General features: G+C 43.4%; 2 protein-coding genes across 6 annotated transcripts in view; both read left to right on the forward strand.

Moving 5' to 3' along the window:
- The first annotated feature begins 950 nt into the window (after positions 1 to 950).
- On the forward strand, positions 951 to 9,546 carry LOC139560236 (cyclic AMP-dependent transcription factor ATF-7-like). 4 transcript variants are annotated; one of them, XM_071376825.1, is made up of 13 exons: positions 951 to 1,042; positions 2,296 to 2,357; positions 2,494 to 2,590; positions 2,784 to 2,917; positions 3,015 to 3,173; positions 3,452 to 3,615; positions 3,694 to 3,787; positions 3,945 to 4,064; positions 4,254 to 4,451; positions 4,773 to 4,850; positions 5,367 to 5,555; positions 6,152 to 6,257; positions 7,661 to 9,546. In XM_071376825.1, the coding sequence occupies exons 2-13, from the start codon at positions 2,310 to 2,312 to the stop codon at positions 7,891 to 7,893; spliced, it is 1,620 nt and encodes a 539-aa protein (XP_071232926.1). In that variant the 5' UTR covers positions 951 to 1,042; positions 2,296 to 2,309; the 3' UTR covers positions 7,894 to 9,546. The 4 variants fall into 4 exon arrangements, with proteins under 4 accessions (XP_071232926.1, XP_071232943.1, XP_071232935.1 ...); XM_071376842.1 differs by having other exon boundaries at positions 4,773 to 4,832; XM_071376834.1 differs by having other exon boundaries at positions 2,784 to 2,911.
- Positions 9,547 to 9,683: 137 nt separating this feature from the next.
- Positions 9,684 to 18,567, forward strand: part of LOC139560226 (disco-interacting protein 2 homolog B-A-like) — an 87,645-nt gene continuing 78,761 nt past the window's right edge. For both annotated transcript variants that reach the window (XM_071376806.1, XM_071376813.1), the window contains exon 1: positions 9,684 to 10,719. In XM_071376806.1, the coding sequence (XP_071232907.1) occupies positions 10,635 to 10,719 (85 nt within the window). In that variant the 5' untranslated portion in view covers positions 9,684 to 10,634. The remainder of the gene's footprint in view (positions 10,720 to 18,567) is intronic.

Consider the following 18,567-nt stretch of genomic DNA (forward strand, 5'->3'; position numbering starts at 1 on the left):
CCGGGACAGTTGAAACTGAGGAGTATTTCGGCCTGTAATAAAGCTCTTTTGTGGGGAAAAACATTCTGGTTGGCTGGGCCTGGTTCCCCAGTAGGTGGGCCTGGCTCCTATGTGCCCTGTAATGTGAAATCCATAGATTAGGGCCTAACAAATACATGTTTTATTGATTGATTTCCTTATATGAACTGTATCTCAGTAAAATTGTTGAAATTGTTGCATATTGCATTTATATTTTTGTTCATTATATGTGCTCCCACACTGTACTGTCATTAGTCATCCTGTTTCGCTAGCCTGCCTAAGTATGCTGCAGAGCTGTCTTACAAAATCATTTTACTAGTTCTTCCAAGTACATACGGCATACATTCACAAACTGTCTCTGTCCCTCTCGTCATTGTGTACAATCCTCTCATGCGGTCTAAGCTAATGTAGCAGGCGTAAGTGTATCCGTCCAGAGATCTGTATATAATGATGAGATGATCATGTCTCCGCCCTAACAATGGGAGTTGTTGTCCCAAAGAAACGCACTGAGTTTATTTTGGACAGATTTGGGCGAAAGTGCCTTTTCTTTTCTGTGTTCAAATAATCAGCATTGCTAAAACTAAAATGTTTTGCTTACAAGGTGGGGGGGAGGGGTCCCCCAACCAAATCTCCTTTAGGGCCCCCAAAATGCTAGGACCGGCCCTGAAAGGATTACCATACATAGGGACTGCAATTTTCCACAAATAGAAAATATTCTGCCATTATACATATGTGTAGGCTTGCACTTACATAAAGCATACAACATACAATGTATCATAATATGGTGAAAATGTTATGAAAAACACCGTGATTTGTCAATTGCAGGGCTCTCATCATATTTATTTTTTGCCATTTGAGGACACATGCAAACTGCCTCATGTTTACATAATCTCGGATTTTTCACCCCAGTAATCCTGTTACGTAAAAAATGTAACAGTTTCACCTCTCGCGCGATTTCAACCCAACGCAGGCAGCGCAGTGTAGGAGTTCCAGCAGCGGAGAAGGGGAGAGGTAGGGACGTTGGGTGAGTTTGTAAACATTTGATTTGCTCGTGTTCAGATATCAAGATTTTACCAAATAGCATTTGTCGGGGAACAGGTGTATTGACAGTCTGTCACATTTACCTTCCCCATCCTGAAATACTTATTTGACACGCCTCGAATTGTGTCAGTGCATTAACGTTAGCCTAGCCAGCTAACATAACGTTAGCTAGCTAACTAGCCTGTGTGTTCTGTGCAATATCATCTGGCAAGGCGTTAGCTAGCAAGTTTTTTAGCTGAAAAAAAGGGGAAGGTAAATAAAGCTAGCTAATTTAGCAAAGAGACCACAAAGAAGCCCTTTTAATTCGCTCGGCCGTGATTGCCAATGTGGTTGGTCTGCTGTAACCTTACTGCCTGTACCAAAACATCTCATGTGATGATGATGATGGCCTGTCAGATTTTGCATAGTGAGGTCCATTCTTCGTCTTGTCTGACATTATGTTGCTAGCTAGCTATATCTAACTTGACGTGCTGTTGTGATCATTGGCCCATAGTTAGCCATCGTGCCCATTGTTAGCTAACTAACTAGTTAGCAGAGTCTGTTAGGTAGTTTCTGTCTTAGTTGAGACCATATACACATTAATACCAGGGTTGAGACAGTCGCCAACGGCATGGTCCGTTAATTACGCAGATTCTGTTGCAAACCGTTTTGCAACAGAAACCATTTACTCCAAAACGGAAAACGTTTTGCAACGAAAACGAGTTTATATTGGAAAATATTCAGCTTTGTTCCTCCCGGTTTAGTTCCGTTTGCTCCATTTGGTTCTTAAACGGTTTCTGTTGCAAGACGTAATGAATTCACCCCATGTGAACTGCGCTGTTTGTTGACAGTCAGCAGAGAGGAGGCCATTTAGCTAGGACAATAACGTTAGTAACTAAAAGGCGTATTTTACTATTCAAAAACACTAGCTAGTTAAGGCTATCACATTTTGATTTGCCAGCTGGGACATATGTTTAATCACTTTTTGTCACCAAGAAAATTGTTCATGTCATCATTAATATATTTGTTTGATACTAACGTTAGCATTTTTCGTTTTTCTTAATTGTAGTGTAAACAAGGTGCTTTAGTTGGAAATATTGAACATGTAGGCAGTAGGAAGTCCTTCTGAATATTTATTTGTTAACCCTAATGTATTAGCCAATACAGACTGTTTTTTTTTTATCTACCAAGATTTTAGAGGCAGAGACAAAATAACACACTTTCATTCTCTTCCTCTCCCATACCTCTTTATTGCAGGCTCTTTGTGTGAGATGGGGGACGATCGACCTTTTGTGTGCACCGCCCCAGGCTGTGGACAGGTAGGGTCTAATTTACACTCTTTTTCTCTTCATCCCTCACTCTCTTTTCCCACTCTCCCTCCTGTCTTTACAGATCTCGGATTTTAGAATCCATCAGATTACTTTCACCAGTGTCTTGCGTTTTCTTTGTGTACAGAGATTTACCAATGAAGACCATCTATCAGTCCACAAACATAAGCATGAGATGACCCTAAAATTTGGTCCTGCCAGAACTGATTCCGTCATCATCGCAGGTGCTTACCTTTACTATTCCTAGAATTTCTCAATTTGACTGTATGAGAAAAGTATGAGAGAAACATTTTTGTCTAGCTATCAAACCAACACCACCCTGTGTGGACAGATGAGCAATCTCTGTTGTTGACAGAGAGGATTTACCTGTACTATGAAGCCTCTAAACCAGTGTCTCCTCTTTCTCTCTACCACCAGACCAGACCCCCACGCCCACCCGCTTCCTGAAGAACTGTGAGGAGGTGGGTCTGTTCAATGAGCTGGCCAGCTCCTTCGAACAGGAGTTCCGGAAGGCCCATGAGGATGACCAGAGGAACAAAAACCCGGTGAGGGTGAGGACGGTGGAGGGGCTAGGATGGGTTTGGTTTTTAAACACGGGTAGTTTGACCAATTTATTAATGTTGTGTCTGATTGTTGGTCCCCACACAGCTCCCCACCCCTCATCTTCTGGCCCCACCCCTACAGACCCTGTCTGGGGTGAAGGAGGAGGATGAGGGGCCTCTGGAGGTTGACTCCTCGCCCCCAGGCAGTCCTGACTCCACGTCCAGCATGTCGGACAGTAGCAAGGAGCCAATGGGGAGAGGAAAGGTATGACCTGGGGGCAGGGCGAACAGGTTGTATGGTTGAACAGATTAATCGATGTGTGTTCTTTCCTCTTGTCAAGTTTGCATGGTAACTTGGGTGAGAGAGAGAGAAAGGAACAGTGGTGGCCAGAGAGTAAAGTAATCACTTAACTATGAGGCAAGTAAAGAAGATGTCAGCAAAAAGTAGACAATTAGTGGGTGTCTTAGTGGGTTCAGCTCAGCGGCCTGTAGTGTTCAACTCCCACCTGGGTTTCTCTGACTGGATGTGATGTGTGTTGACAGGAGACTCTTCCTCCTCCACGACCAGTGTTGAGCTCCACCCCCACGCCAACCATTGTACGGCCTGGGTCCCTCCCCATTCACCTTGGTTACGACCCCCTGCACCCGACACTGCCGTCGCCAACTTCTGTCATCACACAAACCCCACCCTCTAACAGACAACTGGGGTGAGTCTAATCTACCAACATCTGTCTATATTTGTATTCTCTCTGTCTTTTTCATTTATACCAATCTCCTGTTCTCAGCTCTCCGACAGGCTCCTTCCCACTGGTAATGCATCTCCCCAATGGACAGACGGTCCCTCTCCTCCCCAGCCCAAATATGACCTCAGTCATATCTGTGAGAATCAATCACATTTATTTATAATGCCCTTTTTACATCGGCAGTTTTAGTGAAAGTAATAGATGTCTAATTAACAATAACATACTTGATAATGGCAGATATTGGTACGTGTTATTTTGTCCTCTTATTTAGTCTCTTCTTTTGTAATGTGTAGCTGGCGAGGCCATTTAATATGGTGCCCAACATCCCTGGGATTCCAGGCCCTCCGATTGGTGGGACCAGCAGCGGCTCCTCCTCCCCATCTGGGTATAGTCTACACTCAGAGGCCAAGATGGTGAGAGGCGCATGCACTGGCGGACACACACTACACACCGCACACAGAGTTAAGGACCAAATGGCAGTGGGACTACCCGTCGCAGTGGAAGGCAAAGGGAGCCAAAATAACTTGTAGTTTTGCAACCCTAGGAAGGCATGTTGTTGACATCTGTATGACATTTCTGTGTGTGTCCCTCCCTCTCTGTAGAGGCTGAAGGCGGCGCTGACCCAGCAACAGCATGGCCTGGGGGCTCAGAACGGGGCTGGAGGGGGCACAGGGGGGGTGGGAGAGGGCACAGGGGGGGTGGGGGGGGGACCGGGATCCAGCCCCGCTGTCCCCCAGAGACATGAGCAGTGCCAGCAGCCCTCGCAGCATTCTGACACCCCCTCACCTGCACAGCCACAGGTAAAACACATACTGATACAATACCTAAGGGTCAGGTGGAATCTACTAGACGCAGGGTGGCCTTTATCTCCAGAAATGATAAAAATACTGGAAAGAACACTGAACAAACTAAAACCATGTTTTGTAGATTAAATATGCTGGCAACTCTGTAAAGGTATTGATAAGAGAACTTCTCTGCAGATTCCGTCTGACCCTATATATTTGGTAATGCATTATCTCATGTCGCTTGCATGTATTTGCGTACATTTTGTGCACAAACAGTGAATACAAAAATGCACAGGCACACTCTCATGCATATATGATTTACATATACTCACACAGCAAACCAGCAGTGGCTCCTCCTCTCCATTTGGGTATAGTCTACATTCAGAGGACATGATGGTGAGAGGCGTATACACGGTAACACTTTGAAATACACATTCAAATGCACTTTTACACACACACACACACACACACACACACACACACACACACACACACACACACACACACGCTCACACTCTTGCATTCTCTCTCTCTCTCTCTCTCTCTCTCTCTCTCTCTCTCTCTCTCTCTCTCTCTCTCTCTCTCTCTCTCTCTCTCTCTCTCTCTCTCTCTCTCTCTCTCTCTCTCTCTCTCTCTCTCTCTCTCTCTCTCTCTCTCTCTCTCTCTCTCTCTCTCTCTCTCTCTCTCTCTCTCTCTCTCTCTCTCTCTCTCTCTCTCTCTCTCTCTCTCTCTCTCTCTCTCTCTCTCTCTCTCTCTCTCTCTCTCTCTCTCTCTCTCTCTCTCTCTCTCTCTCTCTCTCTCTCTCTCTCTCTCTCTCTCTCTCTCTCTCTCTCTCTCTCTCTCTCTCTCTCTCTCTCTCTCTCTCTCTCTCTCTCTCTCATGCACACACACCTATTCCAAGGTGTATAACACCCTCCCCGTCCTCCCCAGGTGTCCCCGGCCCAGCCCACCGGGGGTAGGAGGCGGCGGGGTGCGGAGGCCGACCCAGATGAGAGAAGGCAGCGCTTCCTGGAGAGGAACAGGGCGGCGGCGTCTCGCTGCCGACAGAAACGCAAGGTTTGGGTTGGCTCTCTGGAGAGGAAGGCAGAGGACCTGGCTACCATGAACGTCTCTTTGACCGTGAGTCTACTGCACTATGACCTAGACTGTAACTGCCTATTACAGCCAGTTACAATAGACCATAAAAGGCAATGAGAAGGGCAAAGGCAATATGTAACTTTTTGGGCGACCTGACCAAATTCACATAGAAATGTGAGTTATAGATATGTAATTCTCGTTGAAAGCAAGTCTAAGAAGCGGCAGATCTGTTCTATGTGGTTTATTTCTATGCTTCCCATTCTTAAATTTTGTTTTGCGTCTTCCTTTTGGTTTTGTACACCAGTTGAAAATACAATATTTTTGGTTATGGAAAAGATATTTCACAGTGGTTTAGATGGTACAATGATTCTCTACACTATACTTGCTTGTTTTGTCACACAAACTGAAATTGGGTAACTATTAGAATTTTAGCAACCAGGAAATGGCAGAGTGATTTCTGCATAGTGCATCTTTAAAACCATGAACCCGTCTGATTTGTATTATACTGGTAGAAGCTCTAATATGATTCTCGTGCCCATGGGGTTTTGGTGTATGGTTGTCAGTGGTTGAGAAGACAAATGTTGTGTGTACATTGTCTTGTGTGTTCATGCCTATATGTGGTGTTCTGTTTCTGTCAGAATGAAGTGGGTCTGCTGAGGAACGAGGTGACACAACTGAAACAGCTGCTACTGGCCCACAAAGACTGCCCTGTCACTGCCATGCAGAAGGCGGCTGCCTACTTAGGTAATTAAGACAACATACACTACATTACCAAAAGTATGTGGACACCAACTCGTCGAACATCTCATTTTAAAATCATGGGCATTAATATGGAGTTGGTCCCCCTTTTGCCGCTATAACAGCCTCCACTCTTCTGGGAAGGCTTTCCACTAGATGTTGGAATATTGCTGTGGGGACTTGCTTCCATTCAGCCTCGAGCATTAGTGAGGTCAGGCACTGATGTTGGGTGATTAGGCTTGGCTCGCAGTCGGTGTTCCAAATCACCCCAAAGGAGTTTGATGAAGTTGAGGTCAGGCCAGTCAAGTTCTTACACACCAATCTCGACAAACCATTTCTGTATGGACCTTGCTTTGTGGACTTGGGGCCTTGTCATGCTGAAACAGGAAAGGGCCTTCCCCAAACTGTTGCTAGCTGGAAGCACAGAATTGTCTAGAATGTCATTGAATGCTGTAGCGTTAAGATTTCCCTTCACTGTAGCTAAGGGGCCTAGCCAAAACCATGAAAACAGCCCTAGACCATTATTCCTCTTTCACCAAACTTTACAGCTGGCACTATGCATTGGGGCACGTTCTCCTGGCATCCGCCAAACCCAGATTTTTCTGTCGGACTGCCAGATGGTGAAGCGTGATTCATCACTCCAGAGAACGCGTTTCCACTGCTCCAGAGTCCAATGGTGGCGAGCTTTACACGACTCCAGCCGACGCTTGGCATTGCGCATGGTGATTTTTGGCTTGTGTGTGGCTGCTTGGCTATGGAAACCTATTTCCTGAAGCTCCCGACGAACAGTTATTGTGCTGACGTTGCTTCCAGAGACAGTTTGGAACTTGGCAGTGAGTGTTGCAATCGAGGACAGACTATTTTTACGAGCTACGCGCTTCAGTACTCGGTGGTCCCGTTCTGTGAGCTTGTGTGGCCTACCACTTTGCGGCTGAGCTGTTGTTGCTCCTAGACGTTTCCACTTCACAATAACAGCACTTACAGTTGACTGGGGCAGCTCTGGCAGAAATTTGACGAACTGACTTGTTGGAAAGGTGGCGTCCTATGACGGTGCCACGTTGAAAGGCACTGAGCTCTTCAGTAAGGCCATTCTACTGCCATTGTTTGTCTACGGAGAGTGCATGGCTGTGTGCTTGATTTTATACACTTGTCAGCAACGGGTGTGGCTGAAATAGCCAAATCCACTAATTTGAAGTATGTCCACACACTTTTGTGTATACATGAATCTACTATCAATCACACAAGTCTGTCATTCACTCCATCTGTTTGATTTTTAATTTAGCCTCATTTATCTGTCCCCAATCAACTTGTACATCCATTCACCCACTTACCGATCCAACTCATCCATCTAATCTATTGCTTGCCTGTCACCTCTCTTTAAGGGTGAATGTTTCTCTCTCTGTCTGTAGCTGCAGGAGGAGAGGAGAGCTCCAGGGATCCCCCCTCCGAGCCTATGGGCTCCACAGCCTTGGTCATCCAGCACGGGCCTTCGGCCCCTGTCCCCAGCCCTGGTGCAATCACCGTCAACGGGCTGAGCGTATGCGCGGCTGAGGCAGTGGCCATGTCGGTCCTGGCCGGGATGGGGGCGGCCCACCAGGGAGGGGTCCTCATGGCGCCACAGCCTCAGCCTGCCCCCAGATGATGCACAGGGAGCCAATAAGAACTTTAGGAGGCCGGACTGGTACAATTATGTGAGAGATTGAAAGGGACCTGATTTGAAATCTGAAATCCCACCAGTTGTTAATAGAAGGGGGGTGAGAAGTACTATCTCCAACCTATGCTCAGACCTTGGATACAGTGGCAGCCAGGAAAGGATGTTGGGAGTTGACATCCTGTCAAAGCCACAGAACCCCCCCCCCACCCCCCCAAACACACACACACACACACACTCGCTTACAGCCAATGATAATCACTGAACATACCGAGTAGTCCCGCCCCTTTTGCCCCTTTTCTGATGGATCCCTGCTTGGAAGCACTGTCACTGCGTATATACAAGCGTATGTACATACTCGCACCCCGTGACATACACACACTCACACACTCACACACTCGATCACCGAATGTAGTGTGTTTTTGTCTATTTGCAACTCTCTCCCCTGTCTACAGTGTAAATCTCTTCTTACATATTTATCTTCTTCATGCAGCTGTTAATCCATGGGGAAACTCTTTTTAGGGCTGAATAAGCGTGAGATATTGTTTTCCCTTTGTCATGGAGTGAGCCAAAGTATGAGTATGTTCAATGTCTGGCCTTTTTAAAAATTTGTATTATTATTGTTTTTTTATAGGAATTCTGCATTCTGACAATGTGTATGAAACCCTTATTGACTGCATGGATATTAGAGGAGACTGATGAAGACCACTGTCTGTGTGCTGGTGTCTGCTCATATTGTTGCTGGTTTTTATCATACTGCTTTTCTCTCCCACTTTTTAAAGTGATATCAAATGACTGATGCAAACAATGACAGTGTCCTAATGTAACACTTGAAATGGTTAGGTTTTAGATTATACTTTATGTAGTAATCAACAAACTTTTCATTAGATTTATAAATTATTTACCCAGGCTAAGTTGAGAAAAAGTAGTACAATATATTTTTTATATTCAAAACAAATATTAATGTTCCTGCATTTATCTAAAATGTGTGTAGTGAATACAGTGGTAGAATGGTTTGTTCTAATTCAATGAAAACCAATTACATTCTAAATGATAAGAGAAAATGTAAACATATGACATTTTCTTGAATGCAAATGTCGATTAGGGGACGTCTATTAAGAGAAAATGTAAACCTACCACATATTCTTGAATGCAAATCTACATTAGGGGACGTCTATATGGAGTAAAACATCATGTCCTTGTCTCGGGTGCTTTCCAACATTTAAAAAAACTATACTGTCTTTTGGAGTATATCACTTTTGTAAGACACGTCACTGAAATATTTATGAAATGTCATTGAGTGGTGTCTTTTTTTTTTTTTTTTTTACATTTTGTGTTGAGGAATACCTTGTTTGTTTCATCTTTTTTTAACATGTCAATGCTCTATTCATCATTTTGTTATTGCTGTAACTGAACCCTGCGTCACGTTACCTTTCCCCTCGTGTTCTGTCAAGAGGATGGGTATGTCTGTCTTCAACAGTGAACCCAGAGTGTAACCTCCCACAAACTATTATGGAATTTGTCTCCAATCCGTCGAGAGGGTGTTGTTCCCCAAAAGAATTACACCTCAAGGCGGGGAAATTTAACTTGTGTATAGTCTCAACTATTAAAAGATCTCCGGCAAAATAAACAAGTTACTGGCAACAAGGGGTTTAGGTTAATCTTTTTCATGCTTAGTATCTAAGTGCCTATCCCCTTGGTACAGAGCTCCATGACAGTAGGAGCAGAAGCTGCCTGATGTGGTACTGGCTCAGGGTGCTCAGGGATTAGGATGGGCTGGTGGCATACGTGTACACAACAAGCACAGGAAACGAGAAGGCTTCTGTATGTCAGAGAGCGAGATAGACCCTGCATGTGACTGTGTATAGACCATAAGGGGAGAATCCTAACTTCCACTAAATAGATTTTTCACCAAGTCTCCCACTGACATGAATGCATGACTAAGTGAAAATTGACTGGAAGTTAGAATTAGCCTCTAAAATTGTGTTCCAGACATTTGTGTGATGTTAGGATGTTCATCTTGTCATGAAATTGCAATAGTTGACTGACCGATATTATGGACCATAGTTTCATAATCAGTAGCCCAGTGTGTGTTCAGTCAGTGGTGTGTGAAATGCTCTTAAACATTCATTTTCCATACAGCAGGATTCACCAACTGGCGGGCCGAATTTGAAATGTGGGTGGTTTTATTTGGCCCCCCAAGTTTTTTTGAATGTTCATAGTCTGACATAAAAGACTGTAAAAACACCAGGAAATCAGCTCCAGTGATTTTAATTTAAGAAATCTGAACCCCAAGTTTTCCCACGCATAATAGAGAGACACGTGATTGTATACACATGTAAGCAATGTTTGAAATGATTGTTTTAGTCAAACATCTATTTGGGCTTATTGCTGGCAATTTGCAGTCTACAAATTATTTGTAATTATGTTCCGGCCCCCCACCAACCGTTCAAGAAAATATAGTTGATGGCTGAATGAAGTTGATGATCCCTGCCATACAGTAACGCCAGGGGGAGCAGGCAGTCTAATGATTTCATGCGCCAGTCACAACCATTAACATCAGACATGGTCATGTGACAGATTCCTTTGGTGAGTTGTTCATTTCTCACAGTTATGGCGGTGTTAGGGAGTCGAAAGGATGGAGTACAGTCTTGATTTTTGCTTTTCTCGTTGACTCAGGAACTTGTCACCACTTTTAATTTCTTAACATTCTACGTTTTATTATTGCAACGATGGCGGACCGAGGCGTGGATATGTTGGCACTCCCGAAAGAGGTCAAGGACCAATTGGCGGAGTTGGATTTGGAACTGTCCGAAGGTAAGGATTTTAGATGGGGGAAAGATAAATAGGTGTTGTGTCCCAGATAAAAACAATAACAATCACCCGTCTGCTGTCAGTGGTGAGAACTGCAGTCTATAACCGGGCAAGCACGACTCCCTCCCCCTGCTATGTTGCCGAGGAGGATAAAAACACTGACCTATTTTCATTTGATTAGCTACTATAGTTAATGTAATCAAAATACAATCATTATTTTCGCCTATAATGGCATAGTGTTTTTGAGCAATGAGGATATAGAGAGATGGTTATTTTACTGGATAAGGCTTTTGATGTATTAACTGTATGATACTATAGTTTATGACTGGATGTTTTTTAATAAGGTTTTTTGTTTATTTATACTTTACATAATACTTACCATCAGAAGTAACCATAGCTCTCAACATTAACACAATCTTCCAATTTGCTTTGCAGAGTCAGTGCATTTTTCTCTAGTAGCTAGGATAAAAATTGCCTTCATGTAATTTACAGTATCAAAAAGGAGATCATAGAGGTTTTCCTCCTGTCAGAAATTAGGTCAAGGCTCTCTTCCTCATCACATAGTTATTGTGTCTGTTTCTCAAGCGATAGTGCTGTTGAAATTATGCTGCACGTTCCATAGACCTACAAGGCTGTCGACTGCTAAGCTCTCTTGTTAATGTGGGAATGCAGCGTTTGCCTTGTTTTGACAAATGGCAATGCTAAAAATAAAAAATAAATAATATGGTGTTATGCAAGTCTCCTTGGTGGGTGAATCACAGTATTGCTGGATCTGTGCCATGCGGTTCAAAGCACCCCGAGGTGCATGAGTAATGTAATGTTTCAACTTTGGAGAGGAAGGAGAGAGAACGTATGTGATGGAGGAGTAGAGTTACCATTGGTGACTGACTTACTGAAGTCAATTCTCTCCCTGAATCTGCTCCCCTCTCTCCCCACTGTGTGAACATTGAATAATAGTACAGTTTCACACTGTGCCTATTGAGCTCTTCACAGCTTACCGCTGAAACTCATGGCTCCATGGAGTCATCATGGATTCCGACTGTCCAGGTCTCATCCAGACACAGTTGGATGACTGAAACTGAAACGGAAGACCAGGTGTGGAGAAAGGTTTTCAGTAATTTTCCAAGGCCTCCATACTATTCTGCCACCACCAGACCTTTGGTTGTGGGCCCTGGCACTTGTGATTTTCCATCAAATCTGCTGAGTATAATTTCAACATTTGTTTTATTTGAGACTAAAAAAGTTACTTTTGTCACTACTCACCTGTAATAATCATTCAATAGTTGCTTTCTGAAACGTCTCAAAGTGAGGACATTAGCCTAACAAGAGAATCATAGTAGAATCAAATAGCCTGTGCACATCATCAAACACAGCCCCCCTGGGATACAGCCACAAAGATGGCCTCTCAGTGGTTACAAACTAATCAAAACAACTCCCTCAAAACAACATGGTCTCAGAGCATTTCGTATTAGTCTGTATGTAAATCCGAGACACTCCATTTAGTATATGTTACGTTTCGTATGGTATCTATTCATTTGTGGATGTCCATCATCCATTTCGTATGATATGTTACGAATTGCAATTCGTACGATGTGTTACGAATTGCAGTTTGTACGATGTGTTTCGAAACGCAATGTACGATATGTTACGAATTACAAAATGTACAATATGTTAGCTAGGTAGCTAACATTAATATTAGCTAGCTCTAGGGGTTAGGGTTAACTAGCATGCTAAGTAGTTGCAAAGTAGCTCAAAAGTAATAAGTAGTCGCAAAGTTGCTAATTATCTAAAATGCTAAAGTTGTCCGTGATGAGATCCGAACACGCAACCTTTTGGTTGCTAGACGTTCATGTTATAGGCCAACCCATTCACCCCGACCAACCACCCTCTTTCCGTTTTTGCCTTCAGTAACCTATCTTATGTAACCATACCAAATGTAACATATCATACTAATTTGAGTGTCCCAGATTTACGTTTACTATGTTGCGTCTAGCTGTTACTGAGACCAGTCTGCTCAAAAAGATGTGTGAAATCTATTTTACATTGATCAAATCAATTAGATTGGGCTGTTTAATATGTCACAGGGCACTTCTAAAAAAGTCTGAGTGATGGAGAAGCCTTAATTCACTGTTACAAACGGTGGGTGAACTCACTTCTACTTGTGGTATCGTTTAATAATAGACAGCAATTAACAGTTTGGTTAGTGAGGGTTCGGAGTAGTGCTGCTCTCCTTAGGATCACACACACAGATGGAGAGAGAGAAAACAGACTGGAGTACCTATCTATTAATAATAATGGCATGCTGTATAAACAGATGTACTGCATAAACAGACTGTCTCTAGTTTTCTGCTGTGTGTGCAAATCGAGTGTAAATGTTTGAGAGTGTTTTTGTGTGGCATACATTGGTTGTGGGATTTTTGTTGATAGGGGGTTTTTGCTTTAGTGACTGAAGAGCTCAGCAGTAGTAGTAGGCCTATACAACTACTACTCAACTGTAAATGCTAGCCTGCTGTATGCTTATTGGTCTGTTGTCCTCAGACATTTAGAGCAGTAGTTAACTACCCCTGATAAGACCTACCAGCTCCACGTGTAGGCCTATCCCTTGACAATCTCTGTAGTTACATTAACAGACAGTGTAGGCTTATTAAAATGTAGCCTAGTTACATGTTTATTAGGATACATAGTACTTGAATGAATGATGAGTATTGAAATGGCCTGTTGTTGTGGTGTTATGGCTCAAGTTTGAGGTGTTTGTTTATTCCCGCCCATCAGCCCTGTAGCCCTCAGCTAGTCCACTGACTCCACTCACACACATAATCCATTTTGAGCCCCAGCAGCACTTAACACCCAACGATTGATTCACCACAAAGAGAAGCCTGTCTCATTATTCCAGCCACACTGAGCTATGACCAGATGGCCAGACCGGAGTAGCCATGTTTGTAGTTCCATCAGCCTGCTGGTGGTTGTAGTTTAACTGTAGCTAGTATCATACAGTAAATGAATTGGATCAGTTGGGACAGGATTCAGTAAAGGCTTCAGTAGCACAACAACTCAATAGAAACTCAAAACCCCCAGTGCGGGGGTCAACTGAAAGTCTCTGTCACAGTGGCGAAGGGAGGACGACATGGTGTACTCTATATCCAACAGTCTTCCCCCCCACCCACCTTTATTTAACCAGGTAGGCCAGTTGAGAACAAGTTCTCATTTACAACTGCGACCTGGCCAAGATAAAGCAAAGCAGTGCGACACAAACAACACAGTTACACATGGGATAAACAAACGTACAGTCAATAACACCATAGAAAAAAAATAATCAAAGTTGTTGCTGTAAGCACATAGCCTACTCTCTACTATCTATGTTTTGGGAAGTACTTTATCAGTATTATGCACCAAAACACATAATCTATTTTAATGAACTGCCAGTACATTTCCATTTATATGGAGTAGTAGCACTCTATCCGGAGTCTTCTTAATGTTTCTCATGCATATCCTTTACATTTCTAACAATCAGCCCATTGTTGTCACTCTGTTCCAAAGACGGGACTCCCATGGCAACAAATATAGGAAATATGCACCATTGCAGTGATGGTGGATTATGTGCGTGCGCGTGCGTGTGTGCGTGTACGTGTGCATGTACGTGTGTGCGTATTAAAGGGATACTTCGCAGATACCTATAGACTTCCAGTTGTTGCGCTAACGCTAGTTAGCATTGGCTTGCGAAACTACATCTTACTTCCTTTACACTGGACACAGAGACATGAAAATGGTATTCATCTGACACTGGGAAGTAGATAAAGGGCCTCATTGCCAAAATCCTGAATTATCCCTTTAAGGTCTCCCCTACACCCAGCTCTAACCCCGGTGACTGTGGGGACACAATGGTAGCCATTGAGAGGATCAAAGCCATGCTGGCTGGAAGCTCGGCTGGAATTCAAAACACTCAACCACAACCCTTTATGTGTTTTAAGCTGCTCAAATGAACTGTATGTGTGTGTGAAAGTGAGCTAGCTGTACAGTTACTGTAAATATGACTACTTCACACACACACACACACACACACACACACACACACACACACACACACACACACACACACATACACACACACACACACACACACACACACACACACACACACACACACACACACACACACACACACACACACACACACACACACACACACACACACACACACACACACACACACACACACACACCCCTTTGCCTGGTTTTTGTTTCTTTTGCCTGGTCTCCAAGGTCTGTGTGTATAGTGTGGTGTAGTGCTCTGATAAGAGCTGAGTGAATGGGATTCCCTTTGGCTTTGCTCTGAGTCCTGTCTCTGTCTCAGTGTGGACTATAGTGACTTGTGAGTGTTTGTCCAGTCGTGTGTGTGTGGAGGAGAGGCAGGTTTTTCAGCACAGCAGCCTGTTCCGTGCTGAGTGGAGAGGGGGAGAAAAAGAGAGAGAGAGAGAGAGAGAGTTGGAGTTGGGGGAGAGAGAGAAAGAGAGATTACGGTCGTGTCTGCGTCTCCCAATCTAGGTCACAGAGCATCAGGAGGCAACACGCCTGGCTCATTTAGCCCTCTGAGTCACAGTGGGCCAGTACTGCTGCTGGGGATCTCTCTATCGCGCTCACTCTCTCACTCTCACTCTCACTCTCTCTCGCTCGCTCTCTCGTGCTCTCTGTTGCTTACATTCTCGGTCACTCATTCTATCTATATCTCACTTATCCTCTCTCTCTCTGACGCTCGGTCGCTTGTTTTCTATCTCGCTTAACCCTCTCTCTCCCACTGTCTATCCATGGCTCTGTCGCTCATTCCCTCTCTCTGTCTATCTCTACATCTGATATGCTTTCTCTATGGCTCTCTCCTTTCTCAGCCTTTCTCTCCTTCCTACCCTTGCACTTCATCACCATAAACAAGGCAGTGTAGAATGGGGACTATGTGTATGTGTATGTATGTGTGTATGTGCACGTTGAGGATTGTAGCCAAAGTGTAGCTTTGGTGTCCTCACAGTGTGTTGACCACAGACACACACAGGGCAGGAAGAAGCCTATCCATTGAAAAGCTCATTAACTGTAACTGAGGAGCTGTGCACTGATCTCCGACCATAGTTAAAGGTCAGTAATGACCAATAGAGAAGGAAGCACAGATTCAGAGTGTGGCAGATATTGTAGAAAAACAGTCTGATATTGGCAGAGACATCTGCAGAAATGTCCAGAGATGTTGTCCGTTTTGGAAATTAAGCATTTGTGTTAGATAATAGCATGCACCTCACGCTCAACACTCTCTCAGAGAGTTCCTCTCTGTCCAGTGTCTGTGTTCTTAACCTTTTATTTTTATTGGCCAGTCTGAGATATGTCTTTTTCTTTGTAACTCTGCCAAGAAGGCCAGCATCCCGGAGTTGCCTCTTCACTGTTGACGTTGAGACTGGTGTTTTGCAGATACTATTTAATGAAGCTGCCAGTTGAGGACTTGTGAGGCGTCTGTTTCTCAAACTAGACACTCTAATGTAATTGTCCTCTTGCTCAGTTGTGCACCGGGGCCTCCCACTCCTCTTTCTATTCTGGTTAGAGCCAGTTTACGCTGTTCTGTGAAGGGAGTAGGGCACAGCATTGTACAAGATCTTCAGTTTCTTGGCAATTTCTCACATGGAATAGTCTTCATTTCTCAGAACAAGAATAGACTGATGAGTTTCAGAAGAAAGGTCTTTGTTTCTAGCCATTTTGAGCCTGTAATCGAACCCACAAATGCTGATGCTCCACATACTCCACTAGTCTAAAGACTAACACAACATGCCATTGGAACACAGGAGTGATGGTTGCTAATAATGGGCCTCTGTATGCCTATGTAGATATTCCATAAAAAAATCTGCCGTTTCCAGCTACAATAATCATTTACAACATTAACAATGTCTACACTGTATTTCTGATCAATCTGATGTTATTTTAATGGACAAAAAATGTGCTTTTCTTTCAAAAACAAGGACATTTCTAAGTGACCCCAAACTTTTGAATGTAGTGTAGTAATAATCAATAATTTTGCTCTTTATTTAACCATCTTACATATAAAACCTTACTTGTTCATCGAAAATTGTGAATAACTCACCACAGGTTAATGAGAAGGGTGTGCTTGAAAGGATGCACATAACTCTACAATGTTGGGTTGTGTTGGAGAGAGTCTCAGTCTTAAATCATTTTACACACACAGTCTGTGCCTGTATTTAGTTTTCATGCTAGTGAGGGCTGAGAATTCACTCTCACATAGGTACGTGGTTGCAAAGGGCACCAGTGTCTTAACAGTGCGATTTGCCAAGACAGGATACTCTGAGCGCAGCCCAAACCAGAAATCTGTCAGTGGCTTCTGATTAAATTACACAAAATTACACATTTTCACAGAACCTCTTGTTGCAATTTCGATGAGGCTCTCTTGTTCAGATATCGGTAAGAGGACTGGAGGCAGGGCATGAAAGGGATAACGATTCCAGTTGTTTGTGTCATCCGTTTCGGGAAAGTACCTGCACTCCCAACTCACTCAGGTGCTTCACTATATCACATTTGACATTGTCCGTAAGTTCGAGTTCATTTGCACACAAAATATCATACAATGATGTGTGTGTGTTGTCCTTGTTAATGCAGACAGAGAGGAGCTCCAACTTCTTAATCATAGCCTACATTTTGTCCCGCACATTGAATATAGTTGCGGAGAGTCCCTGTAATCCTAGATTCGGATCATTCAGGTGAGAAAAAACATCACCCAGATAGGCCAGTCGTGTGGGAAACTCATCATCATGCAAGTGGTCAGACAAGTGAAAATGATGGTCAGTAAAGAAAACTTTAAGCTCGTCTCTCAATTTTAAAAAAGTGTCAATATTTTGCCCCTTGATAACCAGTGCACTTCTGTATGTTGTAAAAGCGTTACATGGTCGCTGCCCATATCATTGCATAGTGCAGAAAATACATGAGAGTTCAGGGGCCTTGCTTTAACAAAGTTAACCATTTTCACTGTAGTGTCCAAAACGTCTTTCAAGCTGTCAGGCATTCCCTTGAGAGTAAGTGCCTCTCGGTGGATGCTGCAGTGTATCCAAGTGGCGTCAGGAGCAACTGCTTGCACACGCGTTACCACTCCACTATGTCTCCCCGTCATGGCTTTTGCGCCTTCAGTACAGATACCAACATGAGCAACAGCTACGTTTGGCTACATACGGACCGTCAGTGGAATTCCCGTGAAAAAGTAACGGTTAATGTGATTGGATGTTCATTATTTGACAAGGCTACCTGTATTTGACATTGTGTTTTTATTTCGCTGAATACTAGATAGTTTAATTTAATTTTGCCGGTGAAACGAGGCTACTCAGGTGAGAAAAAAACCTCACCAAATGTATAGCCCCGTTGGAAAATATAAATGGACTGTTTGAAAATGTGAAGACAAAAAAAAAAATGTCAGTCACATTTTTATTTGCCGTTTCCTTGACGGCATTGCACCCTAGTTTGGGAATACATGGATTTATTATAAGTTATTTGCCCTAGCCATCATAGCATCAAGATTTGTGACATGTTGCCACAAGAAAAGGGCAACCAGTGAGGAACAAACACCATTGTAGCTACAACCAATATTTATGTTTATTTATTTGCACATCGTTACAACACTGTATATAGGCATAATATGACATTTGAAATTTTGTGAGTGTAATGTTTACTGTAAATGTTTTTTGTTTATCATCTATTTCACTTGCTTTGGCAATCTAAACATATGTTTCCCATGCCAATAAAGCTCAGAGAGACAGACACAGATAGAGACTGAGACAAATCAAATTTTATTGGTCACATACACATGGTTAGCAGATGTTA

The sequence above is a fragment of the Salvelinus alpinus genome, chromosome 2 (assembly GCF_045679555.1).
Source record: "Salvelinus alpinus chromosome 2, SLU_Salpinus.1, whole genome shotgun sequence".
NCBI lineage: Eukaryota > Metazoa > Chordata > Actinopteri > Salmoniformes > Salmonidae > Salvelinus > Salvelinus alpinus.

Bases quoted from the DNA above. Each gene is read 5' to 3' on its own strand.
- LOC139560236 (XM_071376825.1), top strand. From the start codon at position 2,310: ATGGGGGACGATCGACCTTTTGTGTGCACCGCCCCAGGCTGTGGACAG. The intron at 4,851-5,366 runs GTAACACTTTGA...CGTCCTCCCCAG, and splicing joins TGGTGAGAGGCGTATACACG to GTGTCCCCGGCCCAGCCCAC. The intron at 6,258-7,660 runs GTAATTAAGACA...CTCTGTCTGTAG, and splicing joins GAAGGCGGCTGCCTACTTAG to CTGCAGGAGGAGAGGAGAGC.